This window comes from Aegilops tauschii, chromosome 7 (assembly GCF_002575655.3).
Source record: "Aegilops tauschii subsp. strangulata cultivar AL8/78 chromosome 7, Aet v6.0, whole genome shotgun sequence".
Classification (NCBI taxonomy): Eukaryota; Viridiplantae; Streptophyta; class Magnoliopsida; order Poales; family Poaceae; genus Aegilops; species Aegilops tauschii.
This window is the reverse complement of record NC_053041.3, coordinates 177,066,854-177,087,949: the sequence shown is the minus strand read 5'-3', so window position 1 is coordinate 177,087,949 and position 21,096 is coordinate 177,066,854. Positions and strand designations below refer to the sequence as shown.

General features: G+C 45.9%; 1 protein-coding gene across 1 annotated transcript; it reads left to right on the top strand.

Annotated features, from left to right (window-relative positions):
- Positions 1 to 1,484: 1,484 nt before the first annotated feature.
- Positions 1,485 to 3,541, top strand: LOC141026996 (uncharacterized). Its single transcript, XM_073503905.1, has 2 exons — positions 1,485 to 2,230; positions 3,466 to 3,541. Exons 1-2 carry the CDS (start codon positions 1,485 to 1,487, stop codon positions 3,539 to 3,541), a joined length of 822 nt encoding a protein of 273 aa, XP_073360006.1.
- The last annotated feature ends 17,555 nt before the right edge of the window (positions 3,542 to 21,096 follow it).

Sequence of the window (21,096 nt, the reverse complement as noted above, 5' to 3'; positions counted from 1 at the left end):
CAAATATCAGATGAAGAGCTCAAGATTACTGGCACTTTCCAAGGGATCAATCCCGGCAGGAGTCATCATACGGGAAAGATCACACTTCGAGTTATGTTTGGAGCAGAATTGAACTACCGGACCGAGAAGGTTGTCTTTGATGTGGTTGATCTCCCCCTGCCGTACAATGGGATCCTTGGTCGTCTAGCCCTGGCAAAATTCATGGCGGCATCCCACTATGCCTACAACACACTGAAGATGCCAGGGCCGATGGGAGTCATTTCCATTCCCTTAGAGAAGAAGGGTGCAATCATATGCGTAGACAATATGTACCAAGACGCAGTCACTGTTCAGGCCGCAGAAGCTGTAGCTCCCGCCAAGGAAAGCAAGAAAGGGAAGAAAGCTAGCAAATATACCGGCAAGGAATCCGGGAAGCTCACCTCTTCGGAGGGTGCTGCACCCATCGATGATTTGTTGTAGAGCTCCACTAGAAAGAAGCCTAAGGTTGCCTCACCTGCTGTGAAGAAGGTCCCGGTAGGGCTGGATGGCGCTAGTGGTACGTTCACCATCAGCTCCACCCTTGATGACAAATAGGAAAGTGTGCTCGTTGCCTTCCTGTCGGCGAATGTAGATGTGTTTGCCTGACAACCATCTGACATCCCCGGTGTTCCCATGGAGGTAATCGAACACCACCTAGCTTTCTTCACTCATGCCCATCCCATCAAGTAGAAAGTCAGGAAGCAAGCTTTAGAGCGGCAACAGTTCATTGCCGAGGAGATCAAGAAACTTGAAGCAGCTAGTTTGGTCAGAGGAGTGTTGCACCCAAAATGGTTGGCGAACCCGGTGGTGGTTCGCAAGGTGAACGGGAAATGGAGGCTTTGCATAGACTTCACAGATCTGAAAAAAGCATGCCTAAATCACCCATTCCCCTTGCCGCGAATCGACCAAATCGTAGATTCCACTTCCGGGTGTGATCTGCTTTCCTTCTTGGATGCATACTCTGGGTATCATCAGATAGTCATGTCCAAGGAGGATGAGGAGAAGACCGCGTCATAACCCCATGTTGCACATACTCCTTCATGTGGATGCCCCTTCGGGTTGAAGAGTGCTAGATCCACCTTTGCAAGGGCGGTCAAAATTGAGTTTGGATCTCAATTGCACAGGAATATTGAAGCTTACATGGATGACATAGTAGTTAAGACCAAAGACAAATCAACTCTCATTCGGGATTTCTAAGAGACCTTTGCGAATCTACGGAAGATCAACTTGAAGTTGAACCCTGAGAAGTGTGTGTTTGGCGTTCCCTCCGGCAAGCTACTTGGTTTCTTTGTGTCCCACCGGGGGATAGAGGCCAACCCCGACAAGATCAAGGCAATCGAGCATATTCAAGCACCCAAGAAAGTTAAGGACGTGAGGGGCCTAACCGGATGTGTTGCCACGCTGAGTAGGTTCATCTCCAAGTCTGTCCAGCGTGCCTTGTCGTTCTTCAAAATTTTGAAGAAGGCATGGCCAATGAAGTGGACCCCGAAGCAGAAGCAGTGCTGCGAGACTTGAAAGCCTATCTTTCCTCTGCTCCCACCTTGGTCGCTCCTAAACCACAAGAGCCGTTGCTGCAATACTTACCAGCAACCAATCAAGTGGTTAGCGCAGTGCTGGTGGCGCAGCGGGAAGTAGACGAAGGAGCAGCTGTAGCTAATGTCCTCTCCGGAGAAGGAAGTGAACCTATCTCGGCAGGACCCAGTACAGATCAGGAGAAAGAAGAACAAGATAATAGAGACAATTCCAAGACCACGACAAAGAAGAAGGTGGTGCAGCGGCTGGTGTACTTTGGTAGCTCCCTGTTGCAGGGGGCTAGGTCAAAGTACTCTGGACTTCAAAAGTTGATCTTCGGCCTCATTATGGCCTCAAGGAAGTTGCGCCACTACTTCCAAGCCTACGAGATCACAGTTGTCACTAATTTCCCTTTGCAACGCATACTGAGGAACCCGGAGGCCACTGGTAGAATAGTGGAATGGGCTTTGGAATTGTCAAGCTTTGGTCTGAAGTATGAGAGTAAGTCAACCATTCAGAGTAGAGCATTGGCGGAGTTCATCGCAGAATGGACACCGACCCCAGACGAAGAGACACCAGAAACAGTTATCCCCGGCAAGGAGGCCCCCCAAGAGTGGATCATTTACTTTGATGGTGCCTTCTCACTTCAAGGTGTAGGAGCTGACATGCTCCTTGTCGCACCCACTGGAGAGCACCTCAAGTATGTGGTCCAAATGCATTTTCCCCAGGAGAAAGCTACCAACAACACTGCAGAATATGAAGGACTCCTTGCCGGGCTCAGGATCGCAATAGAGTTGGGAATTAAGAAGTCGATTATTCATGGAGACTCACACCTTGTGGTGAGACAAGTGAACAAGGATTACCAGAGTCCATTGATGGAGGCATATGTGGAGGAAGTGAGAAAGCTGGAGGAGCGTTTTGATGGATTGCAAACAGAGCATGTGCCGTGTGCTGAAAACAGCATTGCTGACCATCTACCAAAATGCGTTGTGCAAAAGCTTCCTATGGAACCAGGGACTTTTGTTCCCCACCTCACTCAAACCTCAGTATCCCCGACAACAATGGCCAGAAAGAGGAGGAAACTGGACTCTGGCAAGCCTCTCCCGGCAGAGCTTCCCGAAGCCCCCGACAGAGAGGTTGGCGAGAACAACTCCACTTCGCCTGGTGAGCAGCACCCTCCCGCCGAACTACCAGCTCTTGGCGGTTGAGATATGCGGTCCCACGAACGAGGAGATGCCATTGATCCTTGTTGCCAAGGATCAGGCTCCAACTTGGGCACGACACATAATCCCTTTCCTCCAAACAGGAGAACTTCCCGAAGTGCAAGAAGAAGCTGAAAAAGTAGCCCGGAGGGCTATGTATTAGTTTGTCGATCACACGCTATACAGAAGGAGGCCCAACGCTGCAAATTGAAGTGCATTTGCCGGGAAGAGGGGAAGGAACTACTGGCAGAGATACACAAAGGCATGTGCGGTTCCCATATTGGATCAAGAGCCTTGGTTGGAAAAGCTTTCCGGCAAGGTTTCTACTGGCCCAGGGCCCTCCAAGATGCAATTGAGCTAGTCACCAGATGTGAAGCCTGCCAGTTCCACTCCAAGAATATCCATCAACATGCTCAAGCTCTCAAGACGATCCCTTTGTCATGGTCTTTTTCGGATTAGGGACTCAACATCTTGGGCCGCTTCCCCATGCTACCGGGGACTTTGAATTCTTGTACATGGCAATCGACAAGTTTACAAAGTGGCCGGAAGTGGAGCCTGTGAGAAAGGTGACCGCACAATCAGCTATCAAGTTCTTGAAGGGATTGGTGTGCCGCTTCGGAGTACCCGATATAGTCATCACTGACAACGACACCCAATTCACGAGCCGCGCCTTCGTGCAATACATTCAAACCCTCAGAAGCAAGGTTTCATTTGCCTCTGTTGCTCATCCCAGGAGCAATGGACAAGCTGAGAGGATGAACACTGAAGTGCTGCAAGGACTCAAGACAAGAAGTTTCGACAAGCTGTAGAAGTGCAGGGCCATTCTCGCTTGTGGTTCTCTGCAACCTAGCATGCACACCACCTCAATCTTCAAATAGGGCCTCGAGGAGATCGAAGACGGCGACCACACTGCACTAGAGAATGTGGGGCTATTTGGAAGCAGGATGATGTGATGACGGCTGACTGACTCCTCCCCTCTCTCCCGCACAAAATTATCAATCCCTCAACCCACGAGATCCTTCCCCTCTCATCCATGTTTTTCCAGCTCTCTCATCAAACCTGTTGTCTCTTCTCCTTCCACGTGGACAAAATCCGGATGCACACGCATCTCACGTATATTACATGTCTCCATCTTTCTCACAGACCTAACTTCTTCCTCTCTCTTTCTCTCTCTCTCATTAGGTTTTTCTCCTACTCTCTCTCCCACATACATACAATCTTTCCCGCCCTATCTGCTCCATCTTTGCAAGCTCTCTCTGCACGTTTCATTCAAACATTGGGATGTGTTCAAAATGTTGCTTTTATAATGGACCATGTAGAGTTATGGTTGGTTTTGCTGCATCCTACAAAGTAATAACTATGAAATGCACTTAAATTTTCATTTGACTAGGATTATGTGAGTTTGAGCATATTGTAAAGTACTATGGACCTCGTATACACCTTGGAATTCAACAATGATTCTAACTATTGAATTGTATAAACCATTACATTCGAAGTGAGTAGCCTAATATATTTATTTCATGATTACAACAAATGATTAATTCCACTACAAACTAAGAAAACAAATGTGTACTCCTTCTGTTTTTATTTAAGTCCGTGTATTAGCATTGGTCAAAGCCAAGTTTTGTAAACTCTCCCAAAGTTAATAACAAAAAATATTAACATATACCCTAACAAATAAATACCATTAGATTCATTATTGATGTACTTTCACATCATACATATTTGTTACGGTAAATGTTTATATTTTTCTATAAACTTGGTCAAACTTTAGGAAGTTTGACTTCGGTCAAACCTAATATGCAGAGTTAATAAAAACAGAGGGAGTATTAGTAGTTACTAGTACTACTAACTACTAGTACTACTCGCTAGTGGCTTAGCCCAATCACCCAACACGCCAAACTGGGGGTTCAGTTGTAATTCCCCGAGTCCGATGCGCCAGGTGTCTTCTAGTCATTCGCCGTCGTTGCCATGTCATTAGCTTGCGTGTTTCATTTTGCCATGTCATGATGTGCATTTCATCTGCATGTTTTCAAAACTTGCATTCGGTCTTTTTCTCCGTTGTCCGTTTCGAAATCTGACACTCTCACATGCTCCCGTCGCACCTCCCAGATCTTGTTTTGTGAGCGGGAGAAAAACGTTCTCGGAATGGGCCGAGATTTGTCGAGTGGCCTTGGCATATCACTGGTAGAATGTCTGTCAAATTTCGTTCCATTCGGAGGTCGTTTGATGCCCCAACGGTTAATCACGTTAACCCAATCCCTCCTTCTCTTTCCAGCCCACCACCCCTTCACAACAGCCCACTAGCCCATCTAAACCCCCTCCATGCTCTCCGTCATTGGATCACGATCGTGTGGGTGAAAACCGCACCTCAGTAGCCCTCTCCTAGCTCCCTCTACCTATAAATAAGCCCTCCCCGTCAAAAAATAAGACGAAACCCTAGTCTCCCCCTCTCCCGCCGCCACCGGACACGTCCGTGACGGCCGGACAAGTCACCGCCGCTCCGCGCCCAACCACAGCGCGCCACCTATCCCCGTGCCGCTCCCTACCGCCAGGCCCGCGTCAGGCCCCGATCTGGGCCCCGAGGCCCGCAGCCACCCGCCACCGGGCCCGGATCCAGCCACTGCCGCTTCGCCGGAGACCGGCCTCGCCGGAGTTCGCCGCCGCCATCGCCGGATCCAGCCGGGGTTGGATCGGATCCACCAACCCCGCCATCCAAACGCCGCCCGCGTCCCGGATCTGCTCGTCCCCGTACCACTTCGTCCCGTTTTCCCCGAGAGGTTGATTTTCACTTAAGTCCGTGTAAAACCACCTCATATTGCATTCTTGTGATGTGTGTATCTTTGTGCATGTTGCTCCGATGCTGATGTTCTTTATATGGATTTGTTCATCTCTGAGTGCTCAACATGCTAGTGTCATTTGCATGCATGTTACTGTCCATCTTGATTCCTTAATCCTCATTGCAAAAGTGCTAAATGATATAATCTGCTGGAATTTATCTTAAATTGCTAAATTATCTTTTTCATATCACTTTGTGTGTTTATCTTTTGAGCATCATGTCAACATGTTTTAGAAGCATATTCATGCCATCTTTACAGCGGTGTAATCATGTATTTTTATGTGCCTTGTGGTGAGTGCATCAAGCTTGGAAAGTAGGATACATGCTGTTGCTGATTTCTGTGACGATGATTTCTGCGAAGTCTGTGAACCTGTTATCATTTGCATACTTATGATGTTTTGAGCATGTTCTGGTGGTTTATAGCAGTAGCTCAGTGTTCATGTTTTGTAGTGCTCTACATGTACATGCTTTCCATGCCCTTTAATGCCTCATATATGTTCTGTAGTATATGTTCTCATTGCCATGAACATGCCTAAATGATGTTCCAGTTTCTGTTAACTTCATGATGCCATGTTGTGAGCTTGTTATTAATTAATCTATGCCTCTTTTGGAGATGCTCCAATTACATGAATTGAATTATGCTATGAGTACTTTGTCCAAATGTCAGGTTTTATAATTTTGGACTTTATATGACCTCTGTTCCATGCTTGCAAACATGCTATGATGATGTTGCTGTTTTACACTTCCTAAAACTGTTACAACATTCAAACTTGTCTTGATGGTTCCCACTAGCCCATGAGCCATATATTTATGATGCCTTGATGTTATTTGCTCCTTGTTATATGTACTTTTACGCCATGCCCTTGGTTGCCTTGTAACTTGTTGTAGTTTGTCTCTTTCTTGCTTTCAAGTTGCCATCATGGGAAATCTGTCAACCTGTTAACAATATGTTCCATTTTGCAAGAATCATAGTAATTACTCCATGCATCTTATGAACTTGTGCCCATGGACTAAGTTGAAATATATCATGTATACTACACGCCCGTGTCTTTTGAATAATTATTAATGGTGCCATGCTTGCTGTTATGTGCCTCCAAAGTCAGCATCATAATGTTATTGTTTTCCATTCCTAGATTTCCTCCAAGTCTGAGAATCCGTTTTTAACTTGCAATCTTCTCTTGATGAATGCCGTTGATCTAGGGGTGATATGGAGATGCTTAGTAATCATGTTTTGCTATCTTTAACCTGTTCTTTAATGATATTCTTTTGTTTGCCATGATCTTGCACTGTAGCCTCATCATTTCATGCCTCCAACATGTCAACATGTTATTTCTGCTCACATGTATGCCTTGTTTTTCAGTCATAATCTGTGTTATTAAGTTGCCTTTTGCATTGATCTCGTTGGATTAATCCTGATGCCTATGAACCTGAACCTTGCTGTTATTTGAAGCATGCAATCTTTACTTTGAGTGCATATCATGTTTATGCCCATATGTTTCCTGTAGCATGCCGTTTCCTTGATTGCAAAGTGCTTAATTGCTGTTTTGGACAACTTGTCCCTTAAACTTGTTTTGAGTGTATGTGTTGAACCGTTGCTCCGTTTGGAGCATGCTCTATATGAAACTTGCTTGGTTTTGCATGTAGTTTCATCATGCATTGTTTGATCCTTGTTATGGAGTGTTTGTGATTGTGTTTTGCTTGCATTTACATCAATGCCATGTTTAAATTGTTTTGCTCATATCTTCTAGGCCGTAGGTCCGAATTAAATGAACTTTATACGTAACTTGACTAGAAATACGCGTAGATCATCATGATGCACTTTAACTTGCTGTTTAACAACTTTAACTTAATGATTTGTTCAGGTCTGGACCAATTTCAAAATTTGCATATGGGGAGTTACCGGAATTGTTATATGTTGTTTCCGGCCTCATTTAAACTTGCTTTGATGTGTTATTCTTGTTTGCATCATATCTTGCCATGAGTAGCATCATATAGCCTTTTCATGCATCATACTTGGTTGAGCATCATGCTATGTTATGTGTTGTCTGTTTACCATATTGTTTGCTTCTTTCCGGTTGTGCTTCTTCTCGATAGTTCCTGTTTCGTTGCGATCGTGAGGATTCGTTCGACTATGCCCGTTCGTATTCTTCATGGAATCGTTCTTATTCCTAGCAGGATTTCAGGCAAGATGACCGTCACCTTGGACCTCACTACTATATTTGCTATGCTAGTTGTCTCGATGCTCTCGCTATGTCGCGCTACCTACCACTTGTTTATCAAGCCTCCCAAGTTGCCATGATAGCCTCTAACCTTTTTACCCTTCCTAGCAAACCGTTGTTTGACTATGTTACCACTTTGCTCAGCCCCTCTTATAGCGTTGCTAGTTGCAGGTGCAGTTGCAGGTTGTTCCATGTTGCGACATGGATATCATGGATATCATGGGATATCACAATATCTCTTATTTAATTAATACACATATATACTTGGTAAAGGGTGGAAGGCTCGGCCTTATGCCTGGTGTTTTGTTCCACTCTTGCCGCCTTAGTTTCCGTCATACCGGTGTTATGTTCCTTGATTTTGCGTCCCTAACACGCTGAGGGTTTATGGGCCCCTCTTGACGGTTCGCTTTGAATAAAACTCTTCCAGGAAGGCCCAACATTGGTTTTAACATATGCCATAATAATATTGAACTAAATAATTAATTGGCATAGGGCGTCATGAACCCGAGGATTCTTTCTACATAAACAATGGGGCAGTGCTGTTGGTGTTGGTCCCAAACGGGTAGACCGCGGCGCCACCACGAGGAAACTCGAGGATCTGGTTTTACTCATAGGATGTCCCATCCGGACATGGCCTGAGACGAGATACGCGCGGCTACTATCAGGGTGTCGGCACGCCGGGAGGTCTTGCTGGACTTGTTTTACCATTGTTGAAATGTCTTGTGCACCGGGATTCCGAGTCTAATCGGAGGGTCCCGCGATGGAGGATTGTCTCCGCGGATCGCGAGCTTGTCATGGGCTAAGTTGGGACACCCCTGCAGGGTTTAAACATTCGAGAGCCGTGCCCGCGGTTATGTGGCATATGGGAATTTGTTAATATCCGGTGTAGTGAACTTGAAGTAAACTCAACTAAAATACACCAACCGCGTGCGTAACCGTGACTGTCTCTTTTCGGGGAAGTTCGAGAGGAGAACATGGTTGGGTTATGTTTGAACGTAAGTAGTTCAGGATCACTTCTTGATCATTACTAGTTGGCGACCGTTTGTGTAGTTTCTCATCTTATTCTTGTACTCGTAAGTTAGCCACCATACATTGCTTAGTCGCTTGCTGCAACCTCACCACTTACCCTTTCCTACCCATTAAGCTTTGCTAGTCTTGATACCCATGGTAATGGGATTGTTGAGTCCTCGTGGCTCACAGATTACTACAACCACAATTGCAGGTACAGGTAATGCGATGATCAGGATGCGAGAGCCATGTCTTCTTCTTCTTTGTCGATCTTGGGATAGGTTCCTGATCGGCAGCCTGGGCTAGCAGGGTGGATGTCGTTTGAGTTTCTGTTTGTGTTTCATCTGTAGCCGGATGTTGTTCTCATGTATGATGTTTGATGTATTCATGTGGCATTTGTATGCCTTGTATGTATCCCCAACTATTATGTAATGGTATGATGTAATGATATCCACCTTGCAAAAGCGTCTCCAATATGCGCTTCTATCCTTGGTGGGACCGTCAAGTTCTTAGGACAGGGTCGCATATTGGGCGTTACAAGTGTTAGAAAATTTTGAGGTCGGCGGGAAAATCTCCCGTGACTCTGATTCGAGCAGTGCGAAATTACCATCATATCCTTCGGAACAGGCCTACGGATGATGGTTCGTAGGGGGCTGTTTAGGTAACTTCAGGCTCACCCTGCCCAGCCAGCCCCACCCCGGCACCAAGAGTAGTACACCTGAATACTCCCCGTTTTCTATCCCCATCGCAAAATAGACTTCTCCACAACACTGCAGCCTTCATGCTCCTCCCCTTCTACATCGGCGCACTCGTCCACTGTAGCGCATCTGCCTCATCGACGAGGTCGTACGCTGCACTGGAGCCAGTCCACCGTCGTCATCGTACACGGAGCCTCTTCCCCGGCACCGTCTTCCACGGTCTCGGATCTGCTTCTCGGAAGCCGACGCCAAACGCAGAAGCACCACCGTCGTGGACAATGAACTGACTCCCATTGCCGACCATGATGCACAGAGGCCACCGCGACCATCGTACTCCTCCTTGATTGGTAATGTGTGTATTGATTCTCTTAGTAGTACATGTGCAGTTCCAATTTTGTTCATACCTACCCTTCAAATTTCCTGGTTGCTATTGTTCCCGTAAAAGTAATTGGTTATAGCTTGCATTGTCCAACAGAATATCACCTTGTAATTGTGAGTCACTCCTCTATTGCGCTGTGCTTGGGTAGGTTCATCATCTGCAACCAGTAGTGTGGCAAATGATGGAAAGTTTTATAGAACTAGCAAGATGCCCACACGTTGCACGGAACATCAAGATGCATTTGTATGAGTAGTTTATCTTGTGGGAGAAAAGGGTGAACGAGGGAAGTCCTTATTTGCAAATGTGGAGAGGGGTGTGGGTATCCTTTTGCAAAGTTGCCATAGTTTCCCTCCTATCTGTCAGATATAAATCGGACGGTCTATATTGCAGGATGGCAGGCACACCATCATCACCAACTCTGTTTTTTATAAGAGTAGTAGATATGTATAATATACACAAGAGATATATAAGATATAAGAAGTAGTGATAAATATAAATATATAATATATATATAAGAGTAGAGAAGAGAGTAGAGATAGCAGGGACTTCGGGAAAGGATCGCGCGCAAGGGGGGAAAAGCGGCCGGGCGGGTGCTAGTTTTGGCGCGTGGCGTCCGGCGCGCTTTATAAAATCCAACGCCCTCCCACCCGCTTTGTGCCTCGCCACCGCTATCTCTCTGCTCTTTCTCGCCTCAGCGCCGCCGCGCCACCATGCTTCCGCGCCACCGGGAAACTTGGTGCTACCGCGATGTCTGCACGCGCCCCTCCGGCGGCTTCTCCACTAAGATCCGGTTCTACGAGATGCGCCTCGGCCTTGGCACTTTCGACACCGCCCACGAGGCCCCCCGCACGTACGACACGGCGGCGTGGCGCCTCCAGCGGCCTCATAGGGAGATTGACTTCCCCAACACGGGAGCGGGTGCAAGAGCTCGCGCCTCCGCTGCGGCTTATCACCGACGAGGATCGTCGCGACAACCGGAGGTGGGAGCACCGTCTTGGCATCGCCGAGATGGACAAGGAAGCCATGGCACTGTGGCGCCAACGCTTCTTGCAGGACATCATCAACGAGCGCGAGTTCTACGCGCAAAGGAGGGTGGAGAGGGAGAAGAGGAGGGCAGAAGGAGCTGCCTTTCGCGACGACAGGCGTAGAAGGCGGCTGCTCAATTCAACATCAAGCTAGGAGCAATGTCGCCCTGGGACTCCGAGGACGATTGGTATCTTGACGGCTACATTGAGACATGGAGGAGGACATCACCGAGGCGGAGTCGGACGACGAGGAGTAGTTGAACTATCTACTTTTCTATCTATCTATGCTATATCTATGCTGAGAACTATCTATGTATCTATCTATGCCAGTATCGACTCAGAGTCGAATGTGTATCAAGTCAGAGTAGAAAGGAGAAAAAATATAGCGCGTCTGCTAGAGCAGCGCGCGCACAACTTTTTTGTGGCGGCCACTGGAGCCAGCACTCTGCGGCCCATAAAAACTGGCTATTTCGGCGCTGTAAACGCTTTTTAACGCGCCGCGCATTGCACTTCTGTTGGAGATGCCCTAACATGGCAGATGAGTGCTTTAATGTTGCCCAACAGATGCGTGAGTATTACTATATTTTTCTTGCCATGTTGATATTTTAAAACCACGAGTGCGAACATGCAGATGAGCAATGAAGACCAAACACGGGATATTGGGACATCTTCACAGAACGTGGCAAGTTAAAGAGGAGCTGCACCGAACCTGTAAAACGAGCTTTGGTAAGTAACACCCTTTCAATTACTTTCGTTTAGCCTCATGTTTTCGATGTGTATATATTGTAGTTTATGTTTCTCTTAGCCTCGTGTTCTTCGATGTGTAATAAGAAGAGTCTTAATCGTCCTAATACTTCCATTTTTAGCTTGATGTAGGAAGTGGGTATTCTCACCTTGGAGTCTGTTTTTATATTTCTCCTTTTGAATTCACTTCTCCGAGTCATGTTTATCTGGCTTCTAATAAATGGATATGGGTTGCTCTGAGTATTGATCTAAAAAAGAAGTAACTTCATGTCAGGATGCACTTCCTGCGAGGAGGGAAGTATGGTCAACCTCGAGATCATGTTTCCAAAATGAGGCTGGATTACACAAAAGGTGCCCATTCCCTAATGATGCTGGATTAGACACAAATTGCAAATTCCCAAATGATGCTAGATTACACACAAGCCAGGTGTTGTCGTCAACTGTTCGTGTCCTCGTGGCTCTAGTAAAGGCTGAAAGAAAGCGTGCAGTAGCCCTTGAGAATGTAGCTGAGTTCCTGAAGAAGTGAAAAGTGCAATCAGATGCTCTCTTCACCCAGGCAAAAGAAGAGATGGAAGAAGCCAGAAAGAAGCTAGCAGAGGCACAGAAGGCTAGGCATTTCCTGCTATCTAAAACTGTTGTCAATACAAATTTTCCTTCATAATAGCTAGGTTCAAATGTTTATCCAGTCAGCATGCCTGTTGTGATGTCCGTGCATCTACTGATGTGGCATAAAATATATTTTTTTGGGTCATGTAATAACAACAATTACTTTCCAAACAATAACAGATGAAGCATTGGACATGGTATAGTTCACACGCAAGCCCAACATTCCAAGTTCAACTTCCACATCAAACTCATGTTCACAGATATCTGCACATTCATAGATAATGTCCACAACCATGATTCACTTCAAAGCCAAAAAAATGTGAGGAGAGTTGAAAATAAAGAAAAATCTCTAGTTCCTACTACCAGTGCGAGCACAACAAGTCAAGACCATCCATAATTAATTATATTTTGGACATTTTTTGACTAAACGCAAATAGCTTCTAGAGGCAGGTATAATATTTCTAATGCCGGTCGCGGCTAGGGTCCACGGTGTTTTGCGCCAAACTAGGCAACACACCGGGTGTCTGCCGGCGATGCGGTGGTCGTAACATTCGTGGGTCCCGAGTGGCGGCGGCTCCCATGGTCTACAATTCCTCGGTGTGGCGGTGGCCGCATACGTGTTGGCCACCTCCGCCAGCATGCCGCGGTTCCGCCAACGTTTGCGTTGGATGGCGCGGCCAACCACGATGCACTGGACGCCGTGGTTCCCCATGTGTCGGTGTGCAACAACTGGCGACTCTTCTGTGAGCAGGCTTAGAGCGTCGAGTTCATGCACCAAGGGCCAGCTTGGAGCGGCGGATTGCTCCTCCGCTTGCCCGCCTACAGCCTCACCCATGGTACTGACAGCCTGGGGCGGGGAGGAAGGTGGGACAACGAGTTGCCTGGCTCGTCGGGGCACCCAGCCGGATTTTATGCTGCAGAACTCGTCTTCCTGCTCACCGGATGCTATGGGGAGTGTGGATAAAATGGTGCAAGGAGGATATGGGGAGCGGCGGTGTGGTGCGGTTCTTGCCAGGCATCTGGCCTCGTCTAAATAGCGGGCGGACGAGAGGAGCCAACCGGCGTTGTGTTCTAAAATGCCGGCCGGCTGGCGGAAGGACGTGTTGTCGGCACACGCGCGGATTCAATTGAGGTAGGCGGGGCAATCTGAAGCCGGTTGCATGCGGCGAGGAGGTGTGTTCAGCCTGGCCTGCAGCAAGTGGAGCCCTGATGACCGGCGTGCCAGTTCAATGCCTGCGCTATGAGAGGTCGCATCTGTGTCAGATCAATCACTCCCTCCAGTCCTTTTTTGTTTGGGTATAACAAAATCTCATTTTCCATTCACATTTTACAAGTATAATTCGTGGACAAACTTTGACCCAAAATAGAATGGGGACTAGTAAACCAGGATGGAGGTAGTAGTTATGAATTCCATTTTTGCTCCATACCAATCGTTCTAAAAACTAGTACATATAACGCGCCATTGAAAATCGGAACTCTTACCCCGCTAAAAATGATATTTTAAACGTGGCTACTCGATAAGTGGCGACTGGCGAGCCACCGCCTCCAGGTCGTTCACCTGTGGTCCCGACCATCAACTCCTATAGATCAAATTATCACGCGAGCTGACTATTCCTACTAAGGTGCGCTCCACCACGTACCCAGTACCCGCGCATGCAGCAATCATGCCCCAAGGGTTTTAGGGTTTCTTTTTTACGGTGCCTTTATGTAACTCTCATGTGTGCGAGACAACGAGAGACCGACTGCATGCGTGCGCCTCTTCTCTACGTATATGTACTCCACGGTTTGTCTAGTGTCCCAAAAATTATACAGTAGTAATAACTAGCAATGTGCCAATGCGTTGCCACACGATCAAAGTGGATTAATACATATTCACCGATTTGATAGAAAAGAGTCTAGTTTTGAAATACGTATATCACCAAAAATATGTTAAGTTTCACTCAAAGTATATTCCTTTGGCGGTTTTGATGAGATAAGGGAGGAATTTGGTTGGTTTCAAGATTCGAGAAGTGGTATATCTCTACTCTTATAAAAAAGCGGAGTTGGTGATGATGGTGTGCCTGCCATACTGCAATATAGGCTGTCCAATTTATATCTAACGGATAGGAAGGAAACTATGGCAATTTTGCAAAAAGATACCCACACCCCTCTCCAATTTGCAAATAAGTCCTTCCCTCGTTCATCATTTTCTCCCACAAGATAAACTACTCATACAAATGCATCTTGACGTTCCATGCAACGCATGGGCATCTTGCTAGTTGTTGCAGGAAGCCCATGTGTGTGGTGTGTGTGTGAGAGAGAGAGGGAGAGAGGAGGAGAACGGAGTGCGTGTGTGACAAAGACACAAAGAGTATCTGTGCGAGAGGTATCACCATAAAATGAGGTGATAGTAGTGTGCAAGATCTAGAGGGCGTGTCTCAAGAAGGGATGAAAAATCTACATAGATACAAGGAGCGCGAGAGAGACATGTACGAGATAGTGGAAGCAAGAGTGTGCGGGTGTATAAACCTATCTGGAGGCTATTCGATCAATGTTTGTGAGAGAAATACGAGTCGGGGTGCGAAAGCGTGAGTTTTGTGTCAGAGCGAGAGATACGGTAGTTGGGAAGAGGAGTGGAAGTAGGAGTTGTGTGTGTGTGTGAGAGAGAGGAAGGGGGGAGAGTTTGTCTGGTTGGTAAACAAATGAATAATGTCAGTTTTATAACTGAGATGAAGACGGAAAGGAGACCGCAACAAATGTTGTGTGTGCGGGAGAGAGTAATTTTAGTGGTAGGAGTCATAACTAGAGAGATATAGGGTGCGTGAGAGAACCCTAGAGAGAAAGACAAAGTGAAAGACGAGTGAGGGTGTATGTGTGTGGCGGTGAAAAAGAAAGCTTAGGTACCTAGTGACACTAGATAATGAAAACCGTGTAATGTATAATGATAGGGAGAGTGTGACGCTTCTCAAGGGAGACGTCGAGAGACCATGTTTGCGAAAATAGGAGAAACATGAAGTCAGCGTGCGGGCGAGCTGGAGAAAAGAGAGTGATAGCTACATGAAGGAGCATGCGGGAGAGATGGGCGTGAAAGGAGATTCAAATATTTAGTTGCGTGTATAGAAATTGTCAACATAAAAGGGATTCAAATATTTGTATTCGAGATGATGATACATGTAATTCATAATCAAACCAAAATTGATCTATCAAACATGCATACTCATATGAATTCACGCGCATCTATGTTATTTAATATGTAGATATTATTGATCCATACATTTTAGTAGAACATAATTTGGTTTAAAAATTTTGAATTCAACCTTATGATTTTTGAGATCATTGTATTTGTAAATAATATTATATATATAAAGGAGCAGAATTCTTTGTTGTGCTTTTGAAAGTATATATGAAGAAATGATGTATATAGAATTTTATTCCAATTGAAAATGGATCCTGCCCGAACAAAAATAGAATACACAATGGATTGGAATTGAGTTGGCACGGTAAACGTGCAAGCTTTTTCTCAAAAAATTGAACGAAGCGGCCAAACTCGCAGTAACCGCCCGAAACAAAAATATGGGAGATGGAAATTACTGCCTGTCCCTGACATGCAACACACGTCGGCTCGATTTCAATAGGTCTTGATAGGGGCAGGTTTGTAATTTCACTCAAACATGCATAACCGCCTCTCACCCAGATTCATACACGGTGGGAGCTAAAACACAGTGTCTCCTCGGCCGAAATCGCCTCCCTCCCCGATTCATACACAGTGGGCGTCAAAACAAACTCTCGACGGCCAAAATCTCCGTTGGCAAATATTCGGTGTATGCGAGATTACCGTCCTATCCCCAACCGACTAATATTGTTGTGATGTAGGAAATTTTAAACGGGGGCTAAGTTTGTAAATTTCCTCGCATTTGAGGCAAACGCGCCCTGAAGACATGGTTCCCCCTTCCTCTCTCCCTCCATTTCCCCATTCGTACTCCGTGGGCGCCAAAACACGCTCTCCACCCCAGCCTCCTCCGTCCGCCAACCCATCCACCGCCGTCCTCCTCCACCATGCCGGAGCTGATACCCCGATGCCGTCGTCCATTACAAGAGATCGACCTCTCTCAACCACGACTATGAACCAGGATCCTTGCATCCCGTCCTATCGCTTCATCCCCGCCATTGTCCACCTTGCCGGAGCCGCTCCTACGGCTGTCTCGTCCATCACGCCGGGATATTTCCCCCGCCGCTAATGTCTACCCTCCTAGATCTGCTTCCACACCGCCGACAGCAATCGCTACCGCGGCACCGTAAAATTCTCAGCAGATGCATACACGGTGCCGCACCAGAGGTGCTACTCTTTCGTATCTGCTCAACTTATTTATCGCAGCAAGAAAATAGATCACCACTGCTTTACTGTGATTTCGTGTCCATCACTTAGGATCTTACTTGTTGGTTGAAAGCAAACATTGGTTGCGAAGTTGCCTTTGTCCGGTTTGCACCTTCAGATCCACCATGGCACGCTCAACACTATACTCGCAATGCTTATGGTTTTCCCCTTTTATATTCCACAATAGTTAAATGACGGTAGACTAGATTTCAAAATTGGGTCAATCGATTTTTGTGAGCTCGCCGGAGTTCGCCGGAGGGAAGCAAGGGGCTCGGGTGGGGATGGTGGTTGTGGGGGCAGTGGCCTGGCGGTGGTGGGGCCTCGCTGATGCGGCTCGAAGCTACGTTGGTATTTCCCCCAAAGAGGAAGGGATGATGCAACACAGCAGCGGTAGGTATTTCCTGATGTCGCTTGAAGCTACATCGGTATTTCCCTAAAGAGGAATGGATGATGCAGCATAGCGGCAGTAGGTATTTCCCTCAGATATGAAACCAAGGTTATCGAACCAGTAGGATAACCAAGCAACACAACGTAAACAGCCCCTGCACACAGATAACAAATCCTCGCAACCCGGCGTGTTAAAGGGGTTGTCAATCCCTTCCGGGGTACGGCGCCTCAACACTACAAAAAAATACACTTCCGCGATGATACGTGTTTGTCACATTAGGTCACGTTTTCTATCATGCATGTACATCCATGACAATTTTATGACAGAATCAAGATAGTCATACCTGTGTTGTCGTAGAAGTGTTCCATGACATTACCAAAATTATCATCAGGGAAGTGTCCACTTCCACGACGATAAATGGCGCGTCATGGAAGTGCTTTCGTCAAGGGTGACCCACACGTGGCATCCACCATAACGGGTCGCCGTTAAGCTATCGGGTCCGGTTTTGGACCCGATAACCCGCTAACAGCCCGGACCAATAAGGATTTTCCATGTGTAAAATTCTCATTGGCCGGGGGAAACACGTGTTGGCTCACCGTTGGGACATATGTCATCCATTCATTGGACAAGAGGCGCCTATGATACGTCGACACATGGAACGGCCGAACAGAGGGCCATTTTGGTGAAAAGGCCGGCCCGTTTGACTTGGTCAAAAGGTAACGGGCTGGCCCACGGAAAGCTTGTTAACGGCATGTTCGTATACAGCCCATTTACGCCTGCTAACTCACGGCCCGCTAAGGCCTAGCGGAATTAAGCCCAGTAGCTTCATCTGGGCCGTCCAATATGATTCCAGCCCGTTGTAACTTCCAGGCCATGTATGGCCCATGATGTCTTTCGGCCCATACGAGGCCATTTGTAACTCTTGGCCCATTAACGGCCCGTGGTGAATCTGGCCCGCAATGAACAGTGTACCGCTTTATACCCATTAACGGCCCATTATTCCATTGGATTGTTTCCAACCCGTGTTATATTTCGGCCTTCTCAGGGCCCATTTATTCTTGGGCTCATTTCCAGCATTCGGTTACTTACGGCCTGTTACTGGCCTTTTCTGCATGTGGGCCAAATTCAACCTGCGGTTACAATCAGCCCGTTTGCGGCCCGTTAATCCGTTGGGCCATTTTCACAGCGTCATCAAATACGGCCGATTAACGATAGCCCGTTATTGTCGGCCCATGAACGGACAATTCCAAATCTAGCCCGTTTAGGGCCCATAATGCGGTCTGTTATTGGCCCATGTTTGGCCAATCGATCATACGACTCGTAGAAGGCCCATTGATGCTACGGCCCGTAGAAGGCCCATTGATGCTACGGCCCTTAGAAGGCCCATTGTTTCTATGGCCCGTAGGAGGCCCATGGTAACTACAGTAAATATGTAGCCCATGGTTACTGTGGCCTAGTTTTTAAAAATAGGTTATTGCGGCCACTAGCAAACCGCGAAAAAAGAACTGCACTGACTACAAGCAAACAAATAAACAAGACAACAAGGAAATAAATAAGCAAGCAACTTACGCTAGGCTATCACGGCTATTACACATATTACATCCACTGGGCATCAAAGTTCGCCACCAGTGCAAATATAGGGAACAAAGCAGCATATCATATACACAGGTTGTCAAAGTTGGCGAGCAGTACAAATAAATGCCGCGGCAAAACAAGTCCAGAACTGAAACCACTTCAGAAGAGCTCAAGAAACAATAGCCTGGGTACTCATAATGCTGGCAAGATGCTTAGCAAGCTTATTAACTTTCTCTTGTTTGGCGCTTAAATCCTCCACACTTGTTGTTGCACCAGAAAGTATGCATCTGAATTCTGCAGGGACTTCCTCCGTCCTTCTGCTTCCTGTCGCATACCATCTGATCGATGTCTTTCAACTTGAAGTTGAGACTCAAGAAGCCGAACTAATTCAGGCAGCGAGTTCGAAGAGCTGGTGCCGTCAAGGAACTACATCAAGACAGGACTTTTGGGTTGTCTCAGTGTCTTCAATATAGTTTTTATCAGCTTTCTTGGAGACCAACAGGGATGTCTCACTATCTTGAACCTTATCTGCACTACTTCCTTTACCATTGCATAACGGGGTACTCTTCTCCAATATTTTATCCGCGTTCTAAAAGAGAAATAAACAAACACATCACAGGTTTACCATGTTGTATATGAAACCCATTTTGGTAAACCAGTTCAGTAGTAAGGTGGACAGTATAACAGCATGAAACAAACATATACCTATGTAGTATGGTCACTGTATGGTCTATATCATTCTAGTTTATGTTGCCAAATCAAGATAGAGATAGTTTGAATCATATCTATTTAAGACAAAGCAGCATAGACAGAATATAAGTGTGGGAAACTACACAGCAATAACAACACTTGTAATGTGCATGGCATGAGAACATAACTGTTTATTCAATTTAAACTAAAATCAACATAGAGCAAGTTACAACCGCAAACACGTTAAAGAAATAGGTTTCAAACATACCTATTGTGCCATTGGAGTTTCAATTGCATCCTTCAAATTTGAAATTAGTTGGTATGGGTAAATACAGTGATGCAAGAGCAAAGTAGTATGAACCATAGCTACGGAACCTGACCTAAGAACAATTCTTCTTCTGCTTTAAGCGTTGACTTGGGGTTCGGAGTGGTGGTCCTCGTGCTTTGGTCACTACAGTTGCCTTACTAACTGCTTGTGTTTGGGTGCTCTGTGGTGGAGATGGTGCTGTGTCAACTGAAACTGGGTTACTATCTGCTGGGGTTGGGGTTAGATGGGGTGTAGCTGGTTCTCTGTCCAACTGGGTAGGGGTACAATCTGCGTGAGTCTAGGTTATGTGTTGTGGGGCTAGTTCTTGGGCAAGTACAACTGTGGTTCTATCTGCATCGACAGGTAGCACAATCTTTTCTGAAGACCGTGTTTTTACTCCCACAGATACTGCCATCACCCCCTCCAATTGAAATGGTTGATAAACAAGAAAAGTAATTGAATGTACAAACATTGTAAGATAGACAGGTGCAATGGATAGTAGCGAAGAAAACAAGGCATGAAATAATTCACATTTATGTTGTCTAACCAAACAGAATAGCAGGACATAATTTCACATATATGATGGCTAATTAAACAGGATAACATGACACAATTTCACATGTATGATGGCTAACTAAACAGGATAGAATGGCATACTTCAAAATATGATGACTATGTAAATAGGATGACATGATATAACTATATGATGTGTCTATTAAAGTGGTTGGCATGCCATAAATCACAAACATGCCGTCGATGGAAACCTGATGGCATGGTATAATTCACGGATAGAATGACATAATTCAAAACATGATGACTATGTAAATAGGATGAGATGATATAACTATATTATGTCTTTAGAAAATGGGTTGGCATGCCATAATTCAGATACATGCTGTCTATGTAAACATCATGGCATGATATAATTGTAATATATGATTTATATACTAAGCAAGTGAGCAGAGGGCATTCGCATATATGATGTGTCAACTAAGGAGATGGCATTCAATATTGTGTATATGATGTAAAAACTAAGCATTGCAATACAACATATGCATGATATGAGTAATATAACCCTGCCAAGTTTGAGCATACACCTCAGGGGGATAATAGGACTGGTCATCTGCCTCTGAATCCTCCTCTGAAGATCTATCTGTAACCAGCAAGATATCTGCTTCAGCAAGTAGAATTGTCTGCTCTGAAGACCTTGTTTTCACTCTAGATTACTCCATCACCAATTCAAATGGCTGGTGCACAGGAAGAGCAGTTGAATAAACAAACATTGTCGACAAATGCAATGAGAAATAAAAAAAGGATGGCATGATATAATTCACATACATGACGCTTGGCTAAATAGCATGGCATTGCATAATTCACATATATAATGCCTTGCAGCAAGATAGCATTGCATAATTCACGTATATAATGTCTTGCAACAAGATGCATTGCATAATTCACATATATGGTAATTAGACACTAAACAGGTGGCATTCACATGAAGCATGTCTAAACTAAGAAAATGACATAGCAAT

Bases quoted from the DNA above. Each gene is read 5' to 3' on its own strand.
- LOC141026996 (XM_073503905.1), top strand. From the start codon at position 1,485: ATGGCCAATGAAGTGGACCCCGAAGCAGAAGCAGTGCTGCGAGACTTG. The intron at 2,231-3,465 runs GTATGTGGTCCA...TGCTCATCCCAG, and splicing joins CCCACTGGAGAGCACCTCAA to GAGCAATGGACAAGCTGAGA.